Here is a 20,063-nt window from a genome sequence, read left to right as displayed (position 1 = left end):
AGGTGAGTTCCCAGGGCAGAGGCATCTGCAATACCCATGTATATATATGTATATGTGTGTGTGTGTTTCTAAAAGTGTCATATTCTGAATACCTAGAATTTCTTTGATACACACTAATAATGTATAATTCTAGCTAGAAATGAAGTGGAACAGTTTGTGAGGCATCATGGGGTTTAGCTAACTGACTTGGCCACATCCTTTGTGAAGGCCAACTTACACAGAAATGGTTCATTCAGCAGAACTTCCCTTATCAGTAGCCCCTGGGCAGCTGCCTCTGAGGAATGCTGACTGTGGTACCAGTCAGTAATGAGGTTAAGATAAGAGAGTCTCAGTTTGCGATGTATCAAGAAGACCCAAGGATAGTTGACAAGGGGCTCTGGAAAACATCATGAGGGGGCCTCTATCCGTTCATGAGCTGATCACGCAGCCCTTGCTGCCTAGTAACCAATTTCATTGGATCTAACAATCAATGTATGTAATCTATAATCATTACGATTGGATTGTGTCCAGCTCAAGTGGGTTGTGTGTTCAAACTGCGTAAGAATTGATTATTTTATTTGTTAAGAGGAGAAGTGCATGGTGCACCCAGTGAATTGCTCCTTGCAGGTGTTAAATCAATAAATTGTTTAATGTTTGGAGATTCTTTCAGACTTATTCCCCTGACAGTGCCAAAGCAAAAACTCTACTGCAGGGTTTTTTAATTTCTGCAAAATATATCACCATTGCAGTAAATACTAAAAAAAACGCTGAAAATCTAAGCAATGTCAATTAATATCTCACCACAGAAGGCTGCTTGAGTAACATTATGTTCATGCAACTTTGATCATCAACATCTAGCGCATCAGCATGACAGCCAAGCTTCAAGAGAAATAATGCGGCTTCATCCCGACCTAAAAAAAATCATTTTATTACAGCTCCATGTTTAAAAGGTATTTTGATGCATTAACCATTCAATGTCATTCAATGGTGATAAATATAATTTACTCAGCGTATTTCTCACATCTTTTTGGGTTGTGGAGGTGTGACCCATGCAGACAGGGGGAGAGTGTGCAAACTCCACACGGACAGTTACCCAGGAACGGGATCGAAACCGAGTCCTTGGCGCTGTGAGGCAACAGTGCTAACCACTGCGCCACCGTGCAGGCCTAGTATTGGCGCGATTTAATGGAAAAAAAAACAGAGTCCAGCTGTGGGCGGATTTAGTGGGGTGTTTGTGCCAGGAACGACTCCGTTATCGAAAGGAATTTTTTTTTGGGACCTCGGCGTGGAGAGCCCTGCTGACACCACACTTACCTTCATTTCCTGCACTGAGGAGCTCCACTCACCAATGCAGGAAGAGATCAATCCCCCAATGTGACCATCAGACCCCACCCAATACCCTACCTTACCGATTATGTGGTCCTCCAGCCCCCCTCATAAGGGCAGGGCACCTCCAGGCCGTGGGCAAAATGCCAGCCTGACAGTGCCCCCTGGGCTTCCTGGCAGTGCCAGCCTGGGCCAGGGTTCCCAGGTGGCACTGCCAGTGCCAAGATGCCTGGGTGGCATCAGCAGTGCCAGGGTGTCACTCTAGAGGCCAACCACCCGGGGCTTCTGATCACCAGGGAGACCCCCTGAAGTGCCGTTCCGCCGACTGGTTAGCTCTGGTGGAGACATATTTAATTGTTCCTAACTGCAAAGTTCATTATGGAAATTTAGCCCATGGTGGGTTGGATCCAGATCGTGAGCACTCTCGGCGGGGTGGGGGGGGGGGGGGGGGGGGGGGGTGAGGGTCTGTGCACCTGAGAGGTCTTCAATCCATCTTTAAATATTGTGGAGACCCATAACAGGTGCAACCACTGCTGCTGCCTGTCTGCCCTGCCAGGCACTTCCGGGATAGAGCCCTGCTGCATCTTCTCTCATAAAATTCAATTTCACTCCCTTTGACTGCGAGCAGCCTCTAGCCTCATAGCTGAAGGCTATTTCCAATGAGGAATTAGCCTTGTTAGTTGTGGTAGCACTTAACACTCCTCAACTCTCAAGTGCCTCCTCAAGAGCACATGTACCATGTCTCAGTGGATGATTAGTGTACTGCATATGATGGCTGCACAGTGTGGCTGAACTCTAGGAGTGTCAGCACCATAGAGGCAGCTGCCAACAATCAAACACTAAAGAGCAGGCGTCTGGGGTCTGGGGGCTCCTGATATGACCGGTGGTGAGTTTGCAAAGCAAGGTTTGCCAGCACAAGAGGCTCGCTGAATGGCAATCTGAAAGAAGGCGGAATACGTAGAGTGGGGGAGGCTTGGGGGAGTTGAGCGTCTCGGGGTGTAAGGCCCAACTGATTGTCAGTTCCTCTCCTTCTCCAATTCCTTACAGATATAACAATATCTGCTGCCGTGTATCCTACGGAGACTGCCTTTGCATTGCTTGCAACAGCCAAGGCGGGCAGACCATGTGCAGAGGGCTGCCGCAAACCCTGAAGACCCAGCCACCCATTAGGCTAAGGAGGGACCCAGAAGGGGAGGCCAGTGACAGCCCAAGGTGTACAATCGTCATTGGTCATTCCATGAGCTGATGGATAATGTTGGATTTAACAATTATAGAGGTTTAAAAAAAAATATTACCTAAAATGATTCTTGAAAATGACTGAATTTATAGAAATATGAGTATGTTATAATCGTTTGAATATTGTCCAAGACTGTTTCAAATGTTATGGATAATGTACAAGTTCTGATATGATATGATATGAAAGGTACATTCGACAAGCTTGAAACAATATCGTAACTGAGACCAGATGTGACATAGAGAGTTTGATGGGAGCAGGAGCTCCTTCCATCTGACCATGCAACCTGGAAGAAAGTCATTGGGGAGGTTAGCACCTGTGGCACTCAGAAAAGGACCCTCCTGCAGTGCTGCAAATACTTGAATGATCTTCTCTGCTCTGCTAGGATGAGTGAAACTTCTACTCACTGCAAACTCGCACTCTCATAAGGACATCAGGCAATCTAAGGGTTAGAGTCTACAAAAATTCATATATGACCAGCGGATGGGACATCATCACTGAATGTCTACCAGCCACTTTAAGATCACCATCTCATGTGCGTTCCTGCAAAAAAGTCTTCTGAATCCTTTACTGGGCAGGGGTTAGCAGACAACAGGCATGCATGCTTCTGAACGGCTCTTTGATTCATAATGCATCCATCAATACATCTATCTTTGTGCAGGACAATATCTCATATAACAAAAAGGAGGGAGCCAAGGCCAGCAGGGAGCTTTGGATCATCTCACCATTCGAAGGACAGGCCGCAGAACTGGAGAGTGTAGATAAGGATCGTTTCTGCACGGAAGGCAAGATCCTCCTCAAAAAGCTAGAGACAGTGCATCCAGTATGCATTGACAACATGTGGATGACTGTAAGTGATCTTTAATGTCTGAGCCTCCTTAGTCAATCACTAATTCTCTCTATTCTATTTACCAGCAAGAAAAAGGGGGAGGGCATCCTCCAACAGATGACTCAGCCCCGGCACCCAGACCATTTCTGAGGAGGAAGCAGTTGTAACTCAGGTGAAGAACCGTCACTGCGTTCATCCACATCCTCCACCAGCACAGGTACACGCACATTGGTGGGACCTAGTTCTAGAATAGGCTCGGGCTCACTGTCTGGTGAACACCTCACACACCCATTTTCACAGGAGATAGAGGCAGCGGCAGCTGAGGTCTGGCGCTCGGAAGCCTTTGCTGAATCCAATGTGAGCGCCTCGAATCGTCCCTAAGAGATATGTTTGGAGATGCAGGGAGAGGCAGGGGAACATCAAGCAGAGTTGTCAGAATGCCATTCCAAACTGGAACAAAAGATGGAAGAATTTGTCCACGTTCTGTCTGATGTTGTGGCTCTGGCATGCGAAAGCATCCAAGTCTCAGTTGGTAGGATGGTGGTTGTCTTGGAGTTCCAGGTTCAAGTTTCTGCTGTAATTGCGTTCAGACCTATACACCATACCTCTCGCCATAGGCCCTTTCCAGCAGTGCATAGGTGAGTGGAGGCAGTGCACCTCGATGTCCCTCCAAATGCCTCCTCTCCTCAAGTAGCCAGTGAGGGACCATCGGGCACCCAAAGGGAGGAGGAGCACCAGAAATGTGCTATGGGAGCAACAATCCCAGACATTCCAAGAGTGCCTTGCTGCTTCACCTCGACTCTGCCAGTCACCCCATCAACTCCAGCAGGTCAGGCTAAGGAAGATGCACTTACACCGGAGCAGGAAACCGCTGGCAGACTGGGGCCCTCAAGGCCTTGGGCCACAAGAGGACACCCGCTGAAGCCACTGAAGCCATCCCAGACAACATGCATAACAGTCGACAGTCACCTCTGCTCCAGATACTGGGGCTGCACCTCAATGTCGTGCTGGGTAAGAGAAATGAAGAAGTTTTGAGTGCACACTTGTAGCACTCATTGTGTATAGTTGTCACATTTGTAAATATATTTTGCATTAATCCTTATCATGCATTCAACAGATATTCAATGTGATTCAATGTCCCACATTAATTCAAGGGTCTAAAATGTACCCCGCCATCCTCCACAATAAACTCCCATCTGGATCTTCCATTGCATTAATTCTCACACAATCTCACCATAATGTGTAACCTTTATTTCCACATCTGCAACATCAGCAAAAGCATTATGTGGACATTGTGGAATGTGATTAGGACTCTCTTAACACACATCCTTAAGCAAATCTACATGGTACAGTCTTTCCAGCCATGGCATCACCAAGTCAGTGAACGTGGCAGCTTTCAAGAAAATAAAAAACCAATTCACTCATGGATGCACTCATGTCAGTATGATACCAGTTTAATAAAGTTGCCCGAACACATATGACCCTGGTGGTTGGTCAATACACCTGTTAGCCTTAAGTCTCAGGCAGACATTATGGCTCAGGAGAAGTACTCAGCAAGGTTAATGATTATCCTTTTGCTGTTGCCCTGATGCCTGTGTTTGTGGATGGCACAAGTATTTTTTGTAACTAATGTCTATAATCGCTTCTCCAATGTGTACTGTAAAATACTTTATAAGAGGGAGTTTTGGGGATAAAGTAGTATAAATGTCAAACCCCAGAGGCTTCCAACCCTCTCTGCAGGTAGCTTAAGGCTGAAATTCATGCCATGCTTAGGTCCTACTTTCCCCATGCATGGTGCTGAACTCAAGGGATAGGATCAATCGGGTAAAGTATAAGTGTCTGCAGGAGGGGTGATAAATGTCTGCATGGCAGCTGGTACAGGTGTCGGCATGTGGTGAAGGGTGGTGGTGGGGTGAGGTGGGATGAGGGTTGTGCCTCACCTGCTCACACACCTCCTCATCCGCTAACAACCCTATGTCCACCCTCAACTGTGGGTGATGTGCCCCCCTCAGTCCGCTTGTAAGTCCATCCAATGCGGCGCGTGGTCTGAAATCACGATCACCGAGTGATGTGTTGAGTAAGCTGGGTCTGCGAGGACTGCGTTTACTGCAGCGGTGAGAGAGACAGGCTTCCAACACTTGAAGAAATGCAACCTGATTTTATTGAATTCTTAACTATCTTACTACCACATGGCGAATGTTCTAGTTGTTACTCATGGGCTCTGACTGTCTCAGAGGCTGGATCCCAAGAGAACGGGAAAACTAGTGCCCTCTGGCTTTATAGTGGTCGTGTCCTGTCTGGTGATTGGCTGCTGTGTTCTGTATGTTCATTGGTCATCCTGTGTGTCAATCACTGCCTGTCTGCTCACCATCATATACCTGTGTGTATATTATGACACCGAGTACCCCGAGCCGACCACCCCCGCCAATAATGTCTTGCCCACAACAAAAAAATCAATCCGAGAGTACACCCTGTGCACATGGGAGAAGTATGAAAACTTCTTCACCCTTGGCCTGCCAAACTGCCACGGGTCCACCACCCCATGAGCTCCATGAATACCGTCAGCTCCTTCGCCACCGCCAACACCCTCCCCGACCTCGGCTCAACCACTGCACTGGGTCAATAATCGTGTTAAAGTCCCCACCCCATAATCAACCGGTGCAAGTCCAGGTCCGGGATCTTCACCAACATTAACCAAAATCCCCTCCAGCTTGCCACTCACCATCACGAACCTTCCGCCGAATCTGATACTATACTCCCCACCTCAAACACCAACCCCCGCATATTCATGTCCAATACCGAATGGAAGACTTGCCCTACCCATCTTTTCCTTAGCCTTGTCCGATCCCTGATCTTCAAGTGTGTTTCTTGCAAAAAGTTCCTCAGGTGTGTGAAAACGCACAACCGTTTAATTGGCCCATTCATGGACATGGGCATGGAACAGTACAGCACAGAACCTTCACGTTCAGCCCCTTCACGTTCCATGAGACCAGCCTGGTTGGAGAGCAAACCCCCTCCCCTGCTGATCAACCAGCCTTCTTGGACCAGCACACGGCCCATGTCACGTGACCCTCCAGACCCACCCACGGATGTCCACCATCACCACTCCCTCCCATGATACGCCACAGCAACAACCCCTTTGTCAGCAGCAGCCCCCTCTCCTGAACAAAACAACAATCCCATCCTCCACTGTTACATTAACCAACTGACCACTCCCCACTGTGCTCTCATGAACTAGCCCGCCCAGCTAGCCTGGCAGCCCCCGCACAAGGAGCCTGAGTCTCCTACCCCCTCTCACTAATTCCTCTCCCCACCCCCCACTGCACACGCAGCTCCATAGCACAAACAACAATGGAAGAAGAAAAAAGATGCACCCTCAACGTAACAAAACATCTCGAAGGAGAAAAGTTCTCCAACAACCAACAAACGAAAAAAGATACAAACAAAAATGGACAGAAAAGTACCCATCTCCTCACACCTCCTCCACAGTTCAATGTCTTCATTCTCCTGCCAGTCTATTGTTTCTTAAAATCTCCTTTGCCTCCTCTGGTGTTCCAAAATAATGTCCTCGGCTATTAAAAGTCATCCAAAGGCGGGCCGGGTACAACATTCTGAACTTCACCCCCATTTCAAAGAGGGTGGCCTTCACCCGAATAAGCCAGGCTCTCCTCTTTGCCAGTTCTGCACCCAGATCCTGGTATACCCGAAGCTCGTTCCCTTCCCAGGTGAACCTCCTCGTCTGCCTTGCCCATCTCAATATCTTCACCTTCTCCAGGAACCGGTCAATATGCACCACCATCACCCTCGGTGGCTCATTCGCCTGCGTCTTCCTCATCAGTGCCCTGTGCGCTCGGTTGGCCTCCAGGAGCCGGTCTAAAGTCCTCTCCCCCATCAACTTTTACAGCATCTTGGCCACATACATGCCAGCCTCCACTCCCTCGATGCCTTCAGGCATCCCCATGATTCATAGATTCTGTCTCCGGGTGCAATTCTCTAGGTCCCCCACCTTCTCCATTAACCGCTTCTGGGTCTCTCGCATCAGACCCACATTAGCTACCAACAAGGCGAGCTGCTCCTTGTGCTCCCCCACTGCCTCCTCCACTTTCCAAATGGCCTGGCCCTGGGACTCCAGCCTCTACTCCGCACGATCAATTTGCCCTTTGGCCAGGTCCTCCTGGGCCTCCCTCCTCTGTCAGCTAAAATTCTCATTTAAGAAGTCCATCAGGTGACCTGTTGATCACTGGGCAGGCAAGGCAGACCCTTTACCCTCCGCCATCTTGACCTGTGTCGCACAAAGTTTCTCTAGCTGCAATAGTTCCCTTCTTCTTGCTCCTCTTCTGATCTGTACGTTACCACCTCTCTTCTGGCATCAGTTTCACCTGCCATCCCTCAAATTTCCAACCCCTCCCTCCATAAATCATTGGCTGACAGCTCTCACCCTTCCCACATCCGATCTTCATGCTTGGACCTCTTCACCTGTGCACTGACCAGTGCAGCCCCTTCATGACCAGGTGCGCTGCCCTTCACCCGCCTGGTGAGGGGGGGGAGGCAAGATCCATAACAAGGGACGGACTACCAGAGGTTGAAGTCCTCACCCAATACGAGGAACGAGCCCTGGAGATTGCAGGCACAGAGGATAGATCAATCACTGATAGCGAGGTTGCCTGGACACCACCCCAATCCTGTGATGGTGTGGTCACCCCTCCCCATGCCCGTACCCCATTCACCCCCTTCCCATCCAGCCTGGCAGCGACTCCCCCCCCCCCCCCCCCCCCCCCACCCCAGCTAGTGTCCAGCCCGGCAGCCCACAGTCGCGCCTCTCCATGTCCTACCACCTCTCTCCATTTCAAAATGTTTCTCCACTTTTAAAAGCTCAAATGAACCTTGCCGTCGGGAATTTGTCCCAGTGGAATCAGAGAATCGCGGAGGACCCGGGCCTGCTAATTATATGCCAATGGTGTTTAATGTACGTACAGAGTGGAACGCATTGACGCCGCTGTCGAGGAACTGGAGAATTGCGCTTTGGCATGAAACAGTCGCCCGCCACAGTTTCGGCGTCAGAGCCGATTCTTCACCCAATCTCTCTTCCCGATTCCGTATCAGCCGATGGGGAATCCTGCTCAAGGTCTTTTGAGGGTTCCGTCCAGTTATATGTCAACTGGGATTGTAATTCAGTCCACTTTCTGGATTTAACGGGCCACTCCACCTTCAAACTGCCAGTGGCAGAGCATGAAATTCAGTCCATGTACCCTGTTTCTCTCTCCGCACTTGCTGGTTGACATTGAGAGTATTTCCAGCAATTTCTGTTTCCTTTTTTTTATAAATTTAGAGTACCCAATTCATTTTTTCCAATTAAGGGGCAATTTAGTGTGGCCAATCCAGCTACTCTGCACATCTTTGGGTTGTGGGGGCGAAACCCACGCAGACACGTGGAGAATGTGCAAATTCCACACGGTCTGTGACCCAGAGCCGGGTTCAAACCTGGGACCTTGGCATTGTGATGCAGCAGTGCTACCCACTGCATCACCGTGCTGCCCTCTGTTTCGATTTTTATTTAGATCTACGTTGTTACTAAAATGTTTGATTGACTCATCCTTCATTTTTTTCCTCCAAAGAAACATCTTACTTAACAACTATGAGATCAAATATGCATCTTATCACTCCCAAGTACAGGTACACTGATGTATGGCATTGATTAATTATTCAGTTTTACTCAGTTTGACAATTACCATAGAGTGCTGCAAGATACAATGGAGTTCTTTGCTTGTAATCCAGTACATGAATATTTGCACCCTTGTCATATAAGCACTGGAGAGAATTTGTTGCATCATACTTAGCTGCATAATGGAATGGGGTCTGCCATTCTTCAGTAGTTCGTGCCTCAATGTTTGCTAGAAATAAATTAAGAGATACAAGTAAGAATATGTGAAAAAGATTTGTTTCTTCAAAGTGGGCTTCATACAAGAATCCCACATGACCCAACGAAACCCGAACACAGATTATGTTGTCCCAGGTACTAATTTGTGAAACAAACTCCCTAATTTGTAAGATCTTTTCAGCCTTTAAAATAAAATATCATCATAGAGGGGCAAATACCAACTCTCTGTAATCAGAATCAACTTGCCATTTTGAATTTAAACAAAAGCATGGGGGCCAACTGTTCGCTGAGGAATACCCCATCGCTATGCCTTGACTAATCAGAATCAACTTGCCATTTTGAATTTAAACAAAAGCTTGGGGTACAACTGTTCTCTGGTGCATTGCCCATGGCAACACTCGACCAATCAGTGTCCACTTGCCAACCAATCAACATCCTTTTCTCTTGCATTATAAATTTGCTGTTCCCTTCAATATTTGGTACTCTTATAACTGTCCTGATGAGTGCAAAATGAAAAGCTTCAACAGCATGTTTCATTTTTCAGGGTGGTTGGAAAGCAACTGATAAAGAAGGCAAGTTCTTTAAAGAGTCCAGATATATTTCAGATCAAGGGACAGGCTTGGGCAATTCAAATTAATTAGTTAAGATTTGTAACTGGGATATCCCAGATGTGCCACCTTGCCATGGCGATATGTTCCAAGCGAGGTACCATGTTATTTTAGGCACATCTGTCACAGAAAACTGGTAATTTGTTTGGAACTGAAACAGCTTAGAAACAGGTAGAGAGAGAAAGCTGCCAGGAGCTGTAAAAGCAAAGTTGCCATAGTCCCAGTGACCAGAGGTTGTTTTCCCCTTTGAGGTGAAAAGCTGACTGGTGGTGAGTTAACCTGAGGATCACCACACCTTAGGCGGGGGGCAAGGTTGAGAAGGAGGGCCTTAATGAATAATCTCAGCTAGTATGGGAACTGAACCCGGCTGTTGGGGTCACTCTGCAGCACAAACCAGCTGCCAGACGACTAAGCTAAACCGAGCAATAGGCAGCCAAGCAAGAAGATAGTGAAACCATGCTTGGAGCTGGACTGTTCACAATCGTGAGATCCTTTAGAGGAGTTAGAGGGTCATTTAGCTGAATGCTGATGGAAGGACCCCAAGAAACCTCATACCTCAAAAGGTGAATCAAGTGACAGTACATTTTAGTTTGGTCCTGGGATAGAAAACCTCAAGATCATGGAAAATATAGGGTAAAAATAAAAATAGAATGAGGAATGACAGATCAAGATTTTCTGGCTTTAAGAATAAGTTTTTATGAAAAGTTAGTCGTACTTGTTTTATTTAATTCTTATATGATAGCAGTTTGTGTTAGAAATGTGCAACCTGTGGTGTAATTCTTTCCGTTTTAATACTGATACTGTTGATAGCTTTTCAAAGATTAATCAATACACATGTAGGCATGGTGGTGATTTAACTTTGCAGGTTCTGTTTATTTACTTCAGCAACCAAACTAGCAACATGGATTCTGTGGTTCCACTGGCTTGCAAAGCACGGCAAGCTAAACAATACATATAGTTATTGAATTTCTTTTTTTTTTAAAGTTAATGGTCTCCTTGGAGATGATAACATGATGTGGAGATGCCGGCGTTGGACTGGGGTGAGCACAGTAAGACGTTTTACAACACCAGGTTAAAGTCCAACAGGCTTGTTTCAAATCACTAGCTTTCGGAGCACTGCTCCTTTCTCAGGTGAATGAAGAGGTAGGTTCCAGAAACATATATATAGACAAAGTCAAAGATGCAAGACGATGCTTTGAATGCGAGCTTTTGCGGGTAATTAAGTCTTTACAGATCCAGAGAGAGGGGTAATCCCAGGTTAAAGAGGTGTGAATTGTCTCAAGCCAGGACAGTTGGTAGGATTTCGCAAGCCCAGGCCAGATGGTAGAGGATGAATGCAATGCAACATGAATCCAAGGTCCCGGTTGAGGCCTTACTCATGTGTGCGGAACTTGGCTCTAAGTTTCTGTTCGGCGATTCTGTGTTGTCGTGTGTCCTGAAGGACGCCCTGGAGAACGCTTACCCGGAGATCAGAAGCTGAATGCCCTTGACTGCTGAAGTGTTCCCCCACTGGAAGGGAACACTCCTGCCTGGCGATTGTTGCACGATGTCCGTTTATCCGTTGTCGCAGTGTCTGCATGGTCTCGCCAATGTACCATGCTTCGGGACATCCTTTCCTGCAGCGTATGAAGTAGACAACATTGGACGAGTCGCACGAGTATGTACCACGTACCTGGTGGGTGGTGTTCTAACGTGTAATGGTGGTACCCATGTCGATGAACTGGCACGTCATGCAGAAATTGCCATGGCAGGGTTGTGTGGTGGCGTGGTCGCTGTTCTGAAGGCTGGGTAGTTTTCTGCAAACAATGGTTTGAGGTTGCGTGATTGTTTGAAGGCAAGTAGTGGGGGTGTGGGCTGAATGGCCTCCTTCTGCACTGAAGGGATTCTATGATTTTAGGGAAAGTATGTTGGCTACAATGCAATTGCGATGGCCAGATGTGGCAGTGGAGCTCTAGATGCGCTTACTGGAAGGTGAGCTCAGGTCACACTCGCTGCTAGATTCATGGAGGGTAATGAGAACATCCAGTGAGGACATCCCATTATCTTTACATGGCTTCTGTAAGCTTTGCACGCCTGCCTGACTGATGGTAGCATTTACCCTTTGTGATAAGTCTCATGTCGTGGGGACGCAGGGGTAAACATAGAAAATAGGAGCAGGAGGAAGCTATTCAGCCCTTCAAGCCCGCTCCGCCATTCATTATGACCATGGCTGATCATCCAACTCAATAGCATAATCCTGACTCCCCCCTCCGCCCCATATCCCTTGTTCCCCTTTGCCCCAAGTGCTGTCGCTAACTGCTTCTTGAAAATATACAGGGCGGAATTCTCCGGCGACCAACACCGGAATTGTGGCAGGCAACCGGATTCACGCCAAATTGCAATTCTCCGGTGCCTCGACAGTGCCATCAATGCATTCCATTCTTCATGTACAGTAAATGCTGTTGGCATATCATTAGCGGTCTTGACCCGGTATTCTCTGGGGCCTCTGTGATCCTCCGCCAGGAGAAATTCTCGACTGCAAGGTTCACTTGTGCTTTTAGTAATCGTGAAACAGGCGCCGTGTCTGATAAGGGAGAGAGAGGGTTACGGAAAGTGTCCAACATCACCTGAGTGTGATGACAATTGTGCTGCTGGCTGGGGGGGGGGGGGGGGGGGGGGGGGGCTTCTGCCAGGGCCAGGGGGAGTAGTAGGTGTTGGCCAGGAGGTGGGCTGTGGGGTTAGGGTGGACGGGCACGGAACACTATTGCCACAGCCTGCTAGGCATCCATTTAACTGCGCACGCCACTGACTGCCCGCTGTGAATTTAGTGCCATGGGTCGTATGGGTGCCCTCCCCCCAGGCACACCCCTAGGTACCCTCTGGCCCCAGCCGGCAATTAACAGGATGGGTGCGCCCCAGTGCAACTAGTGCCATCTTGTTGGCTGGGATGGTGTGTGTGGGGAGTGGAGTGCTCATATGCGGCTGCAGCTTGTCAGCCTCTCGAGTGCCAATCCCGACCGCAGCGAATCTGGCACCGTTTTTCATTGGAATCGATTGTGTGCCACGTGGTGCAAGTGCTAGCCCCTTAACGGTCGGTGAATTGGTCCAGGTGCGACACCAGTTTTGCTGTTGTAGAATCCACTAATTCTCCCCCGGTGACAACACTTAGCTTCAGGGGGGCAGCACGGTGGAGCAGTGGTTAGCACTGCTGCCTTACGACGCCGAGGATCCAGGTTCGATCCCGGCCCCGGATCACTGTCCGTGTGGAGATGGCACATTCTCCCCGTGTCGCATTTATCCAAATTATGTTGCATCTGCTATTCATTTGCCCACTCACTCTCCTTGTCCAAATCACACTGAAGGATCTTTGCATCATCCTCACAGCTCAGCCTCCCACCCAACTTGGTGTCATCTGCAAATTTGGAGATATTACATTTTGTTCCCTCCTCTAAATCATTAATAGATATTGTGAATAGCACCGATCCCTGCAGTCAACCCCTCTTCACTGCCTGCCAATTTGAAAAAGACCCGTTAATTCCTACTCTTGATTTTCTGTCTGCAACCAGTTTTCTATCCCTCTCAGTAACCTACCCCTAATCCCATGTGCTTTAATTTTTACACTGATCTCTTATGTGGGACTTCTGTCAAAAGCATTCTAAAATTCCAAATAAACCATATCCACTGGCACCCCTGTGGTGAATCATAATAGCATAATTTACACTGTTATCACACATGTTGTACCATGCCTCTGTAAGCTCGGCACACGAGCAGTTGCGCGGCTCTGCCCCTAGGGGGAGGTGTACTGGGAATGTACGGACGTTTGTACTGGGCTCCACCCTTGGCTCCGCCCCCCACTGGTTGTATAAAGCTTGGCAGTCGGAGCCTGCCTGCCAATTCATCTAGAGTTCATCTCGTCACAGGAAGGCTCTGTTGTAAGACGATTAAAACCACTGCTCACTTCTAACCACGTGTCGCGTGAATTGATGGTCTCATCAACACCCTCATCAACTTTACTAGTTACATTCTCGAAGAATTTCAGTAGATTTGTCAAGCATGATTTCCACCTCATAAATCCATGTTGACTCTGTTTGATGATGCCACTGTTTTCTAAGTGCTTTGCTGTCAAATCTTTGATAATGGATTCTAGAATTTCTAGAGGGAGGGAAGTGTGCATTTTCTGTGAGCTGAGCTTCAGTTTGATGTGGCCTGGGCGTAACACACGGATTGTGACAGGAAGCTGGTTGGGTTTCCTGGCCAGGATTGATGGGAGCAGGGGAGAGGTATATTGGCAGGGCTTGCAAACAGCTCCTGGTCCTGAGGGGTGGGCTACCTGATAGTGTTACTGGTGGGGCCTGTACTCTGAGAGGGGCTGTGTGCTAGGGAGGTGCCAAAGGCCAGGGTAAGCTCTGCTAATTCCCTGCTTCCTCTGCAGTGGGGCTGCGCTTCTGAGGATTACACTTGGCGGGCCGATTCCAAGGGGGCACCCGGAGTGCACAGATGTGGAACCAAGTCATTCCCCGCTACTCCCTGCGGTTCAGGCAGGCATCCCCAGCAAGGCCGAATGTTTTGGGAGTTCCCTTACTGTCTCGCTTCCCATTAGCAGCGATGGTGCCCAGGCCCCGCTTTTAAATGCTTACACCATTTCACGTTTGTGTACTCCCGCCTGAGGGGTAAAGCATCACGGATAGGTGGAGCATGCTGTGTCCAACCTGCTAATCGCAGTCAAATCTATGCAAATGACGGATTTGCATGGGGCCGCCGGCACACCAACCTCACTGCCACCACCAGAGCATTATGTGGGAATTGGCGCTGAACACAATTCCCAATTTGTTTAACTCCACTTTTCATTCTCTGACCAATCACAATTCTTGTTGGGAGAATCCAGGCCATTATGTGCATTTTTAAGTTTTATTTGAAAAATTGTGCACGCATGTATGTATGGGGTTTGGCAGGGGAGTCCAGTATTCCGAAGATCCTTCAATGGTCACCTTAGTTGCAAGAGGTACCACAATAAACTTGATGTTCACAGAATCATAGAATTTACATTGCAGAAGGAGGCCATTTGGCCCATCGAGTCTGCACTGGTCCTTGGAAAGAGCACCGCATTTAAGCCTCTACTTCCAACTTATCCCCGTAAATAAGTAATCCCACCGAACCTTTTTTATTGGACACTAAGGGCAATTTAGCATGGCCAATCCATCTAACCTGCACATCTTTGAACTGAGGAAACCGGAGCTCCCGGAGGATACCCACGCAGACACGGGGAGAACGTGCAGATTCCACACGGACAGTCACCCAAGCCGGGAATCGGACCTGGGACCCTGGAGCTGTTAAGCAACAGTGCTAGCCACTGTGCTACCGTGCTGCCCATGTTTAGAAACATGGGGCTGGATTCTCCACACCCTCGCGCTGAAATCGTGGCCGGCGTGGGGGCGGAGAATCGATGTTCCCACAAGAAACCAGAACCAGCGCTGAGTCACCGATTTTGCGGGTCGCCTGGGGCCATTGCCAGAAGCCCGCTCCGACATCCTCCGCTCCCGACCGGACGAAGTCCCAACGGCGTGGAACTAATGTGCTCCAGCCGGTAGGAATACTCGCGTGGCGGCTGCGGACTGGTCGGGAGTGGGCGGATCGGAGGCCAGGGGGGGTCTTATAGGCAGCCGGGGAATGTTCGTGTGGGGGTTGAGGGTTGGACGCGCGGCCAACCAGGGGGTCTCTTTCTTGGATCTGGCTCCACAGTCCAAGTCCGCCATGGAGCACAGTGCGTCGCTGGAGGCCGCCGCCGTGCGCATGCGTGGCCTCTGACGCGGAAGTGCGGGGGCCCGTATCTGCAGCAAAAGCTGCTAGATTTACACCGGGTCCCTGTTGGCCCCCTGCAGCACTTGGAATTAGCAGTCCTTTCACGCCAGTTTGGACAGATTTGCATGGGGCATTAGCTATCATTTAGTCAGTGAAAGTTTCAAGCTTCTACAGCCCTTTCTGTGGGTTGGTTTAGCACATTGGGCTAAACGGCTGGCTTGTAATGCAGAACAATGCCAGCAGCGCAGGTTCAATTCCCGCACCAGCCTCCCCGAACAGGCGCCGGAAGTGGCAACTAGGGGCTTTTCACAGTAAATTCACTGAAGCCTACTTATGACAAAAACGATTATTATATTATTATTATTACAAGGGACATCAATTTAAGGTAATTGGCAAGAGAACCAGATGCAACATGAGGAGATTGTTTTGTAGTAAGTTGTTACGATCTAAAATCTACTGCCTGAAATCCTGGTGGCAGATTAATTAATAAACTTTCAAACGAGAATTCAATGAATACTTAAAGAAGAATTTAAAGAATTATAGGGAAAAGCAAGAAAGTTGGCCTGTTTTACAGACCCTGGCATGGGATTCATGGACTGCATGTGGTCTCCAGTGCTGCGTCATTCCAGAGGGCAGATGGAATGGATGCTGAGAGGCCGCTGAAAGGAGATGAGCTCCCAATGATGGGCAGGTTGCAAAAGCCAATTTTAAAATGAGTAAAGGAGGCATTGCCATTTTGAAGTGTCTAATTGGCCCTTCAGCTTCAAGAGTCTGCCTGATGGTCTTAACTGGATGGTGAGCTTTCCTCTTTCCATTAATTAGATGGTGTGGGGAAAATCAAAGTTTCCCACACAGTGCAGTCTTCGGATCCATATTTAAGCCTGTTGGCAGGGTTTAGACGTCCACAAGGAAAATCCTGCCCAACGTACCTGAAGAGAGAGAACTGGAGTGACGAGATATGCTGGTTTGAAACTGGCTGTGTAGATGAATGCTGACCATTCTCAGAATGTGGGGACTGTGCCATTCACCTGTCATACCTTCCTGAGGTATTGAAATTTTTTCATGTATGGTCTGCAGGTTAAAAGAAACATATTGGCCAATTCCATCTACATCCCTTTAGTTGGTGAGGCAGACCTCTTCCACCTTTCTGTTTTCGGAAATATCAATTCATTGCACTCCCTCAGCTGCACGCTCAAATAAAATGAGAGACTAAGGAGCATCTTCCCAGAATGCGTCTCCATTCCTGTGGGTCCTGCAACCTGAACATAGAACATAGAACATAGAACAGTACAGCACAGAACAGGCCCTTCGGCCCTACCTGAGCTTTATTGAAACATAAGTCTCTTTTATAAAGGAATCCTTCCTCTGACAGTGGCTGCCCTCCCTAATTGCTCTGGGAACCTGAGGTGAGGTTTTAATTGGTTTGCTCGGGTAAAAAGCTATGAAAGGTTCACGAATCAAGAGGTTGGGTTCACAACCTGAAAATGGTCCTACCATTTCTCCAGAGAGGAGGATGGGTAATATTTTGCTCTTAGTCTGTCTCCCAGGAACCATGCTTCCAATCTGCCCACTGCTTCAAATAAAGGCTTAATTACGTTATAATTACAGTAATGTGAGAACTCCAGGAAGCACAGAAATCACTTACATCATTGTGTTCTGATGATCACACATCAATTGAACACTAATATTAAACCCTTTTTTGTACATTGGGCTAGATGGCTACATGGGTAAAACCAATGACACCCCAGAATTTTTGTAAGGTATTCAAATTGTGTTGCCATACACCAGTTGGTGTCCAAATCAGAAACACAAATTAGGCACACTGCATCATCACAAATCAACAATCCATTTGCATATTTACCTTGATTTTTTAACAACAGTTCAATCATTCCAATGTAGTTCAAGGCTGCAGCAACATGGAGAGCAGTTCGACCATAATAATCAGCCTGGTTTACTTGAGCTCCTTTTTCAATTAAAAAGGTAGCTGTATCAACATGCCAATTTCGTGCCACCTAAAATATAAATTAAAAATAAGAAAATCAGAGATTTGGTTACATAGCTAGAAAGCGTCATATGTACTGTTACAGCAAACTTACTAGGAGGGTGGCACAATCATCAGCATCGCTACCTCACAGCGCCAGGGACCTGGGATTGATTCTGGCTTTGGGCAACTGTCTGTGTGGAGTTTGCAAGTTCTCCCCATGTCTGCGTGGGTTTCCTCCAGGTGTTCCCGGTTTCCTGCCACGGTCCAAAAATGTGCAGGTTAGGTGGAATGGCCATGATAAAATTGCCCTTAGTGACCCAGGATCTGCAGGTTAGCGTTAATGGATGTGCAGGTTAGGTTCCCCCAGGGTTAAGGCGGAGTGTGGGCCTAGTTGAGGTGCTCTTTCAAAGCGTTGGTGCAGACTCAATGGCCTTCTTCTGCACTGTAGAGATTCTTTGAATCCAGTTTCTTTGATTGTCCATTACATTTAACCTAATTTTCATTGTTCCACTATTGCGAGGTAAATCAAGCACACTTTCCTTCCTCCAGTGCTCATGAGCCACCACCCCCAACCCCGGATCATGTATACCTATAATGGGGTCAGCTCCAGTTGTTTCGTGTCCATCCCACCAAACACACCTGGGGCGGAGCCCTGACTGCGGTAATATGGTGATGGTCAACTTAACTCTCATTGACCGTGGCAGCCTCTGGCTGCACAGCTGAAACCTATTTCTAATGGAGAATTGGCAATTCTAGCAAAGCAAGCATTTCACAGCTGCAGGCTATGATCGCTTCTTGCTTCTCTGGTGGCTGCAAATACCTGGAAGATGCTGTTGCTGTTTCCTTCCTTTTCTGTAGCCGGAAAGGACAATTATTTCCATGATAGCCAAGTCCTGGAACACCGGGTTCAGTGGGACGAGCGAGTCTAGAACGCAATCTGGTTTGAAGCAAAAAGGCTGCGGGATGTGGTGCATGACATTGGTCCAAACATGCCACCTGATGATGCTATTGAAGAAATGCTTTTACAGATTGCTGATACTTTTGTTGCTGGTGTGGTGGGTGCTGCATGTGACTGCCACATTAATGCAAGTTAAGCACTCTGGAAGTCAAAGATGTTCAATTGCACCTTGAGCACCCATGGAATATGTGGATGCCAGAATTTCGCTCCGGTGCGCTTGGGCCATGTGGGAGGGGTTGCACAGCTGCAGCTCCTGGATGGAGAATGGCATTGATACGTGGAGCAAGTAACACATTGATGGACAGATCATTTCTATGACAAAGTACTGAACATGATAACACATTCTTAGTATTTCCTCTGTTTCTGTAGTGTAACCTGCAATGGGTTATACTGTGTGGTTTTCTTTGTGAAAATGAGCTGATATAGCTTTGTATTGGTACCAATATGGAACAGTGACATTTTCTTGTCGTTTAATGATTAATGTGATTTGTGGATTGTTATGTAGTTGATTTTGAAATCTTTTGTGGCCATCTAAAATGGGCGCCCGCAAAGGATGATGGGAATTTTGGACACAGACAGGACACAATTTGTGTATATTGCAAACAACAACTCAGACTTATACAGAAACCCGCACCTGCTAGCGGGCACTCACAGGTCTTCCAAGGACAATGGGCTTCAGATTTAAATTTGCCATAACTGGCAGACTCGGGGGTGCCTGTTTGCCTTATTTGGGATTGCCTACGTGCCTTGGACACTTACCGACCTGGGACCTGCCTAGCCATCAAGGTACCAACCCCTAATTGGCCAGAATCGATTAGGGAGATTGAAATCCTATCGATCAATTGGATCCCTACCTGAGACCGCCCAAAAGAGCGCGAAAGATCGGAGGATAAGAAGAACTGCGCAACCAACATTCTGCGTCTTTTCTGGGACTGGCTTCTGTCATCCAAACGCAGCACATCAACTAGCCAATTTCAAGGACTCGCGATCGGCACCTGAAAGACGACATGCAGCCAAGACGAACTAGAAAACCTCCAGCCACCACAAATGGGGAACCAGATAAAGGCCTTATCTAACCTGCACAGAGCCGGTCACTTGGAAGCTAAGTAAAGGTTGTTTAAACTGCTAGATATAGTCTAATGTGTAGTAGCCTATAATTTATTGAATATAGAACTAATCCTATGCTCAATAATAAACTGTGATTATACTAAATACTTGTTGTGTGATCATTTGTCCAATACACGGAACACACTCACACATTGTAGTTATTAATGGTAATAAAGATAGAAGTCAACACTTTGTTACTGTTGACTGTTTAATAAACAAAAATATTCCCAAGTGGATCCCTATGGGTACACGTGCCATGACGCAGGCGGTTCTTACCTCCAAACATCCCAATCAGACTGAGAGGCCTTGACACTCTGCTTGAACTCCGGAGGCATCAGCAGCCAACATTCCAACACCCAGGAGCTGGGCCACAGCATTGGGG

At 47.8% G+C, this 20,063-nt stretch overlaps 1 protein-coding gene across 2 annotated transcripts in view; it reads right to left on the bottom strand.

Moving 5' to 3' along the window:
• Nucleotides 1–20,063, bottom strand: part of LOC119972795 (transient receptor potential cation channel subfamily A member 1-like) — a 181,522-nt gene that overhangs the window by 113,350 nt on the left and 48,109 nt on the right. For both annotated transcript variants that reach the window (XM_038810203.1, XM_038810204.1), the window contains exons 5-7: nucleotides 17,494–17,644; nucleotides 9,098–9,259; nucleotides 781–890 (exon numbers count right to left, since the gene is read on the bottom strand). In XM_038810203.1, coding sequence (XP_038666131.1) covers nucleotides 781–890; nucleotides 9,098–9,259; nucleotides 17,494–17,644 — 423 coding nt within the window. The remainder of the gene's footprint in view (nucleotides 1–780; nucleotides 891–9,097; nucleotides 9,260–17,493; nucleotides 17,645–20,063) is intronic.

Source organism: Scyliorhinus canicula, chromosome 10 (assembly GCF_902713615.1).
Source record: "Scyliorhinus canicula chromosome 10, sScyCan1.1, whole genome shotgun sequence".
NCBI classification, from domain to species: Eukaryota; Metazoa; Chordata; class Chondrichthyes; order Carcharhiniformes; family Scyliorhinidae; genus Scyliorhinus; species Scyliorhinus canicula.
Note: the sequence above shows the minus strand (reverse complement) of the source record. Positions and strands in the feature narration are given on the sequence as shown.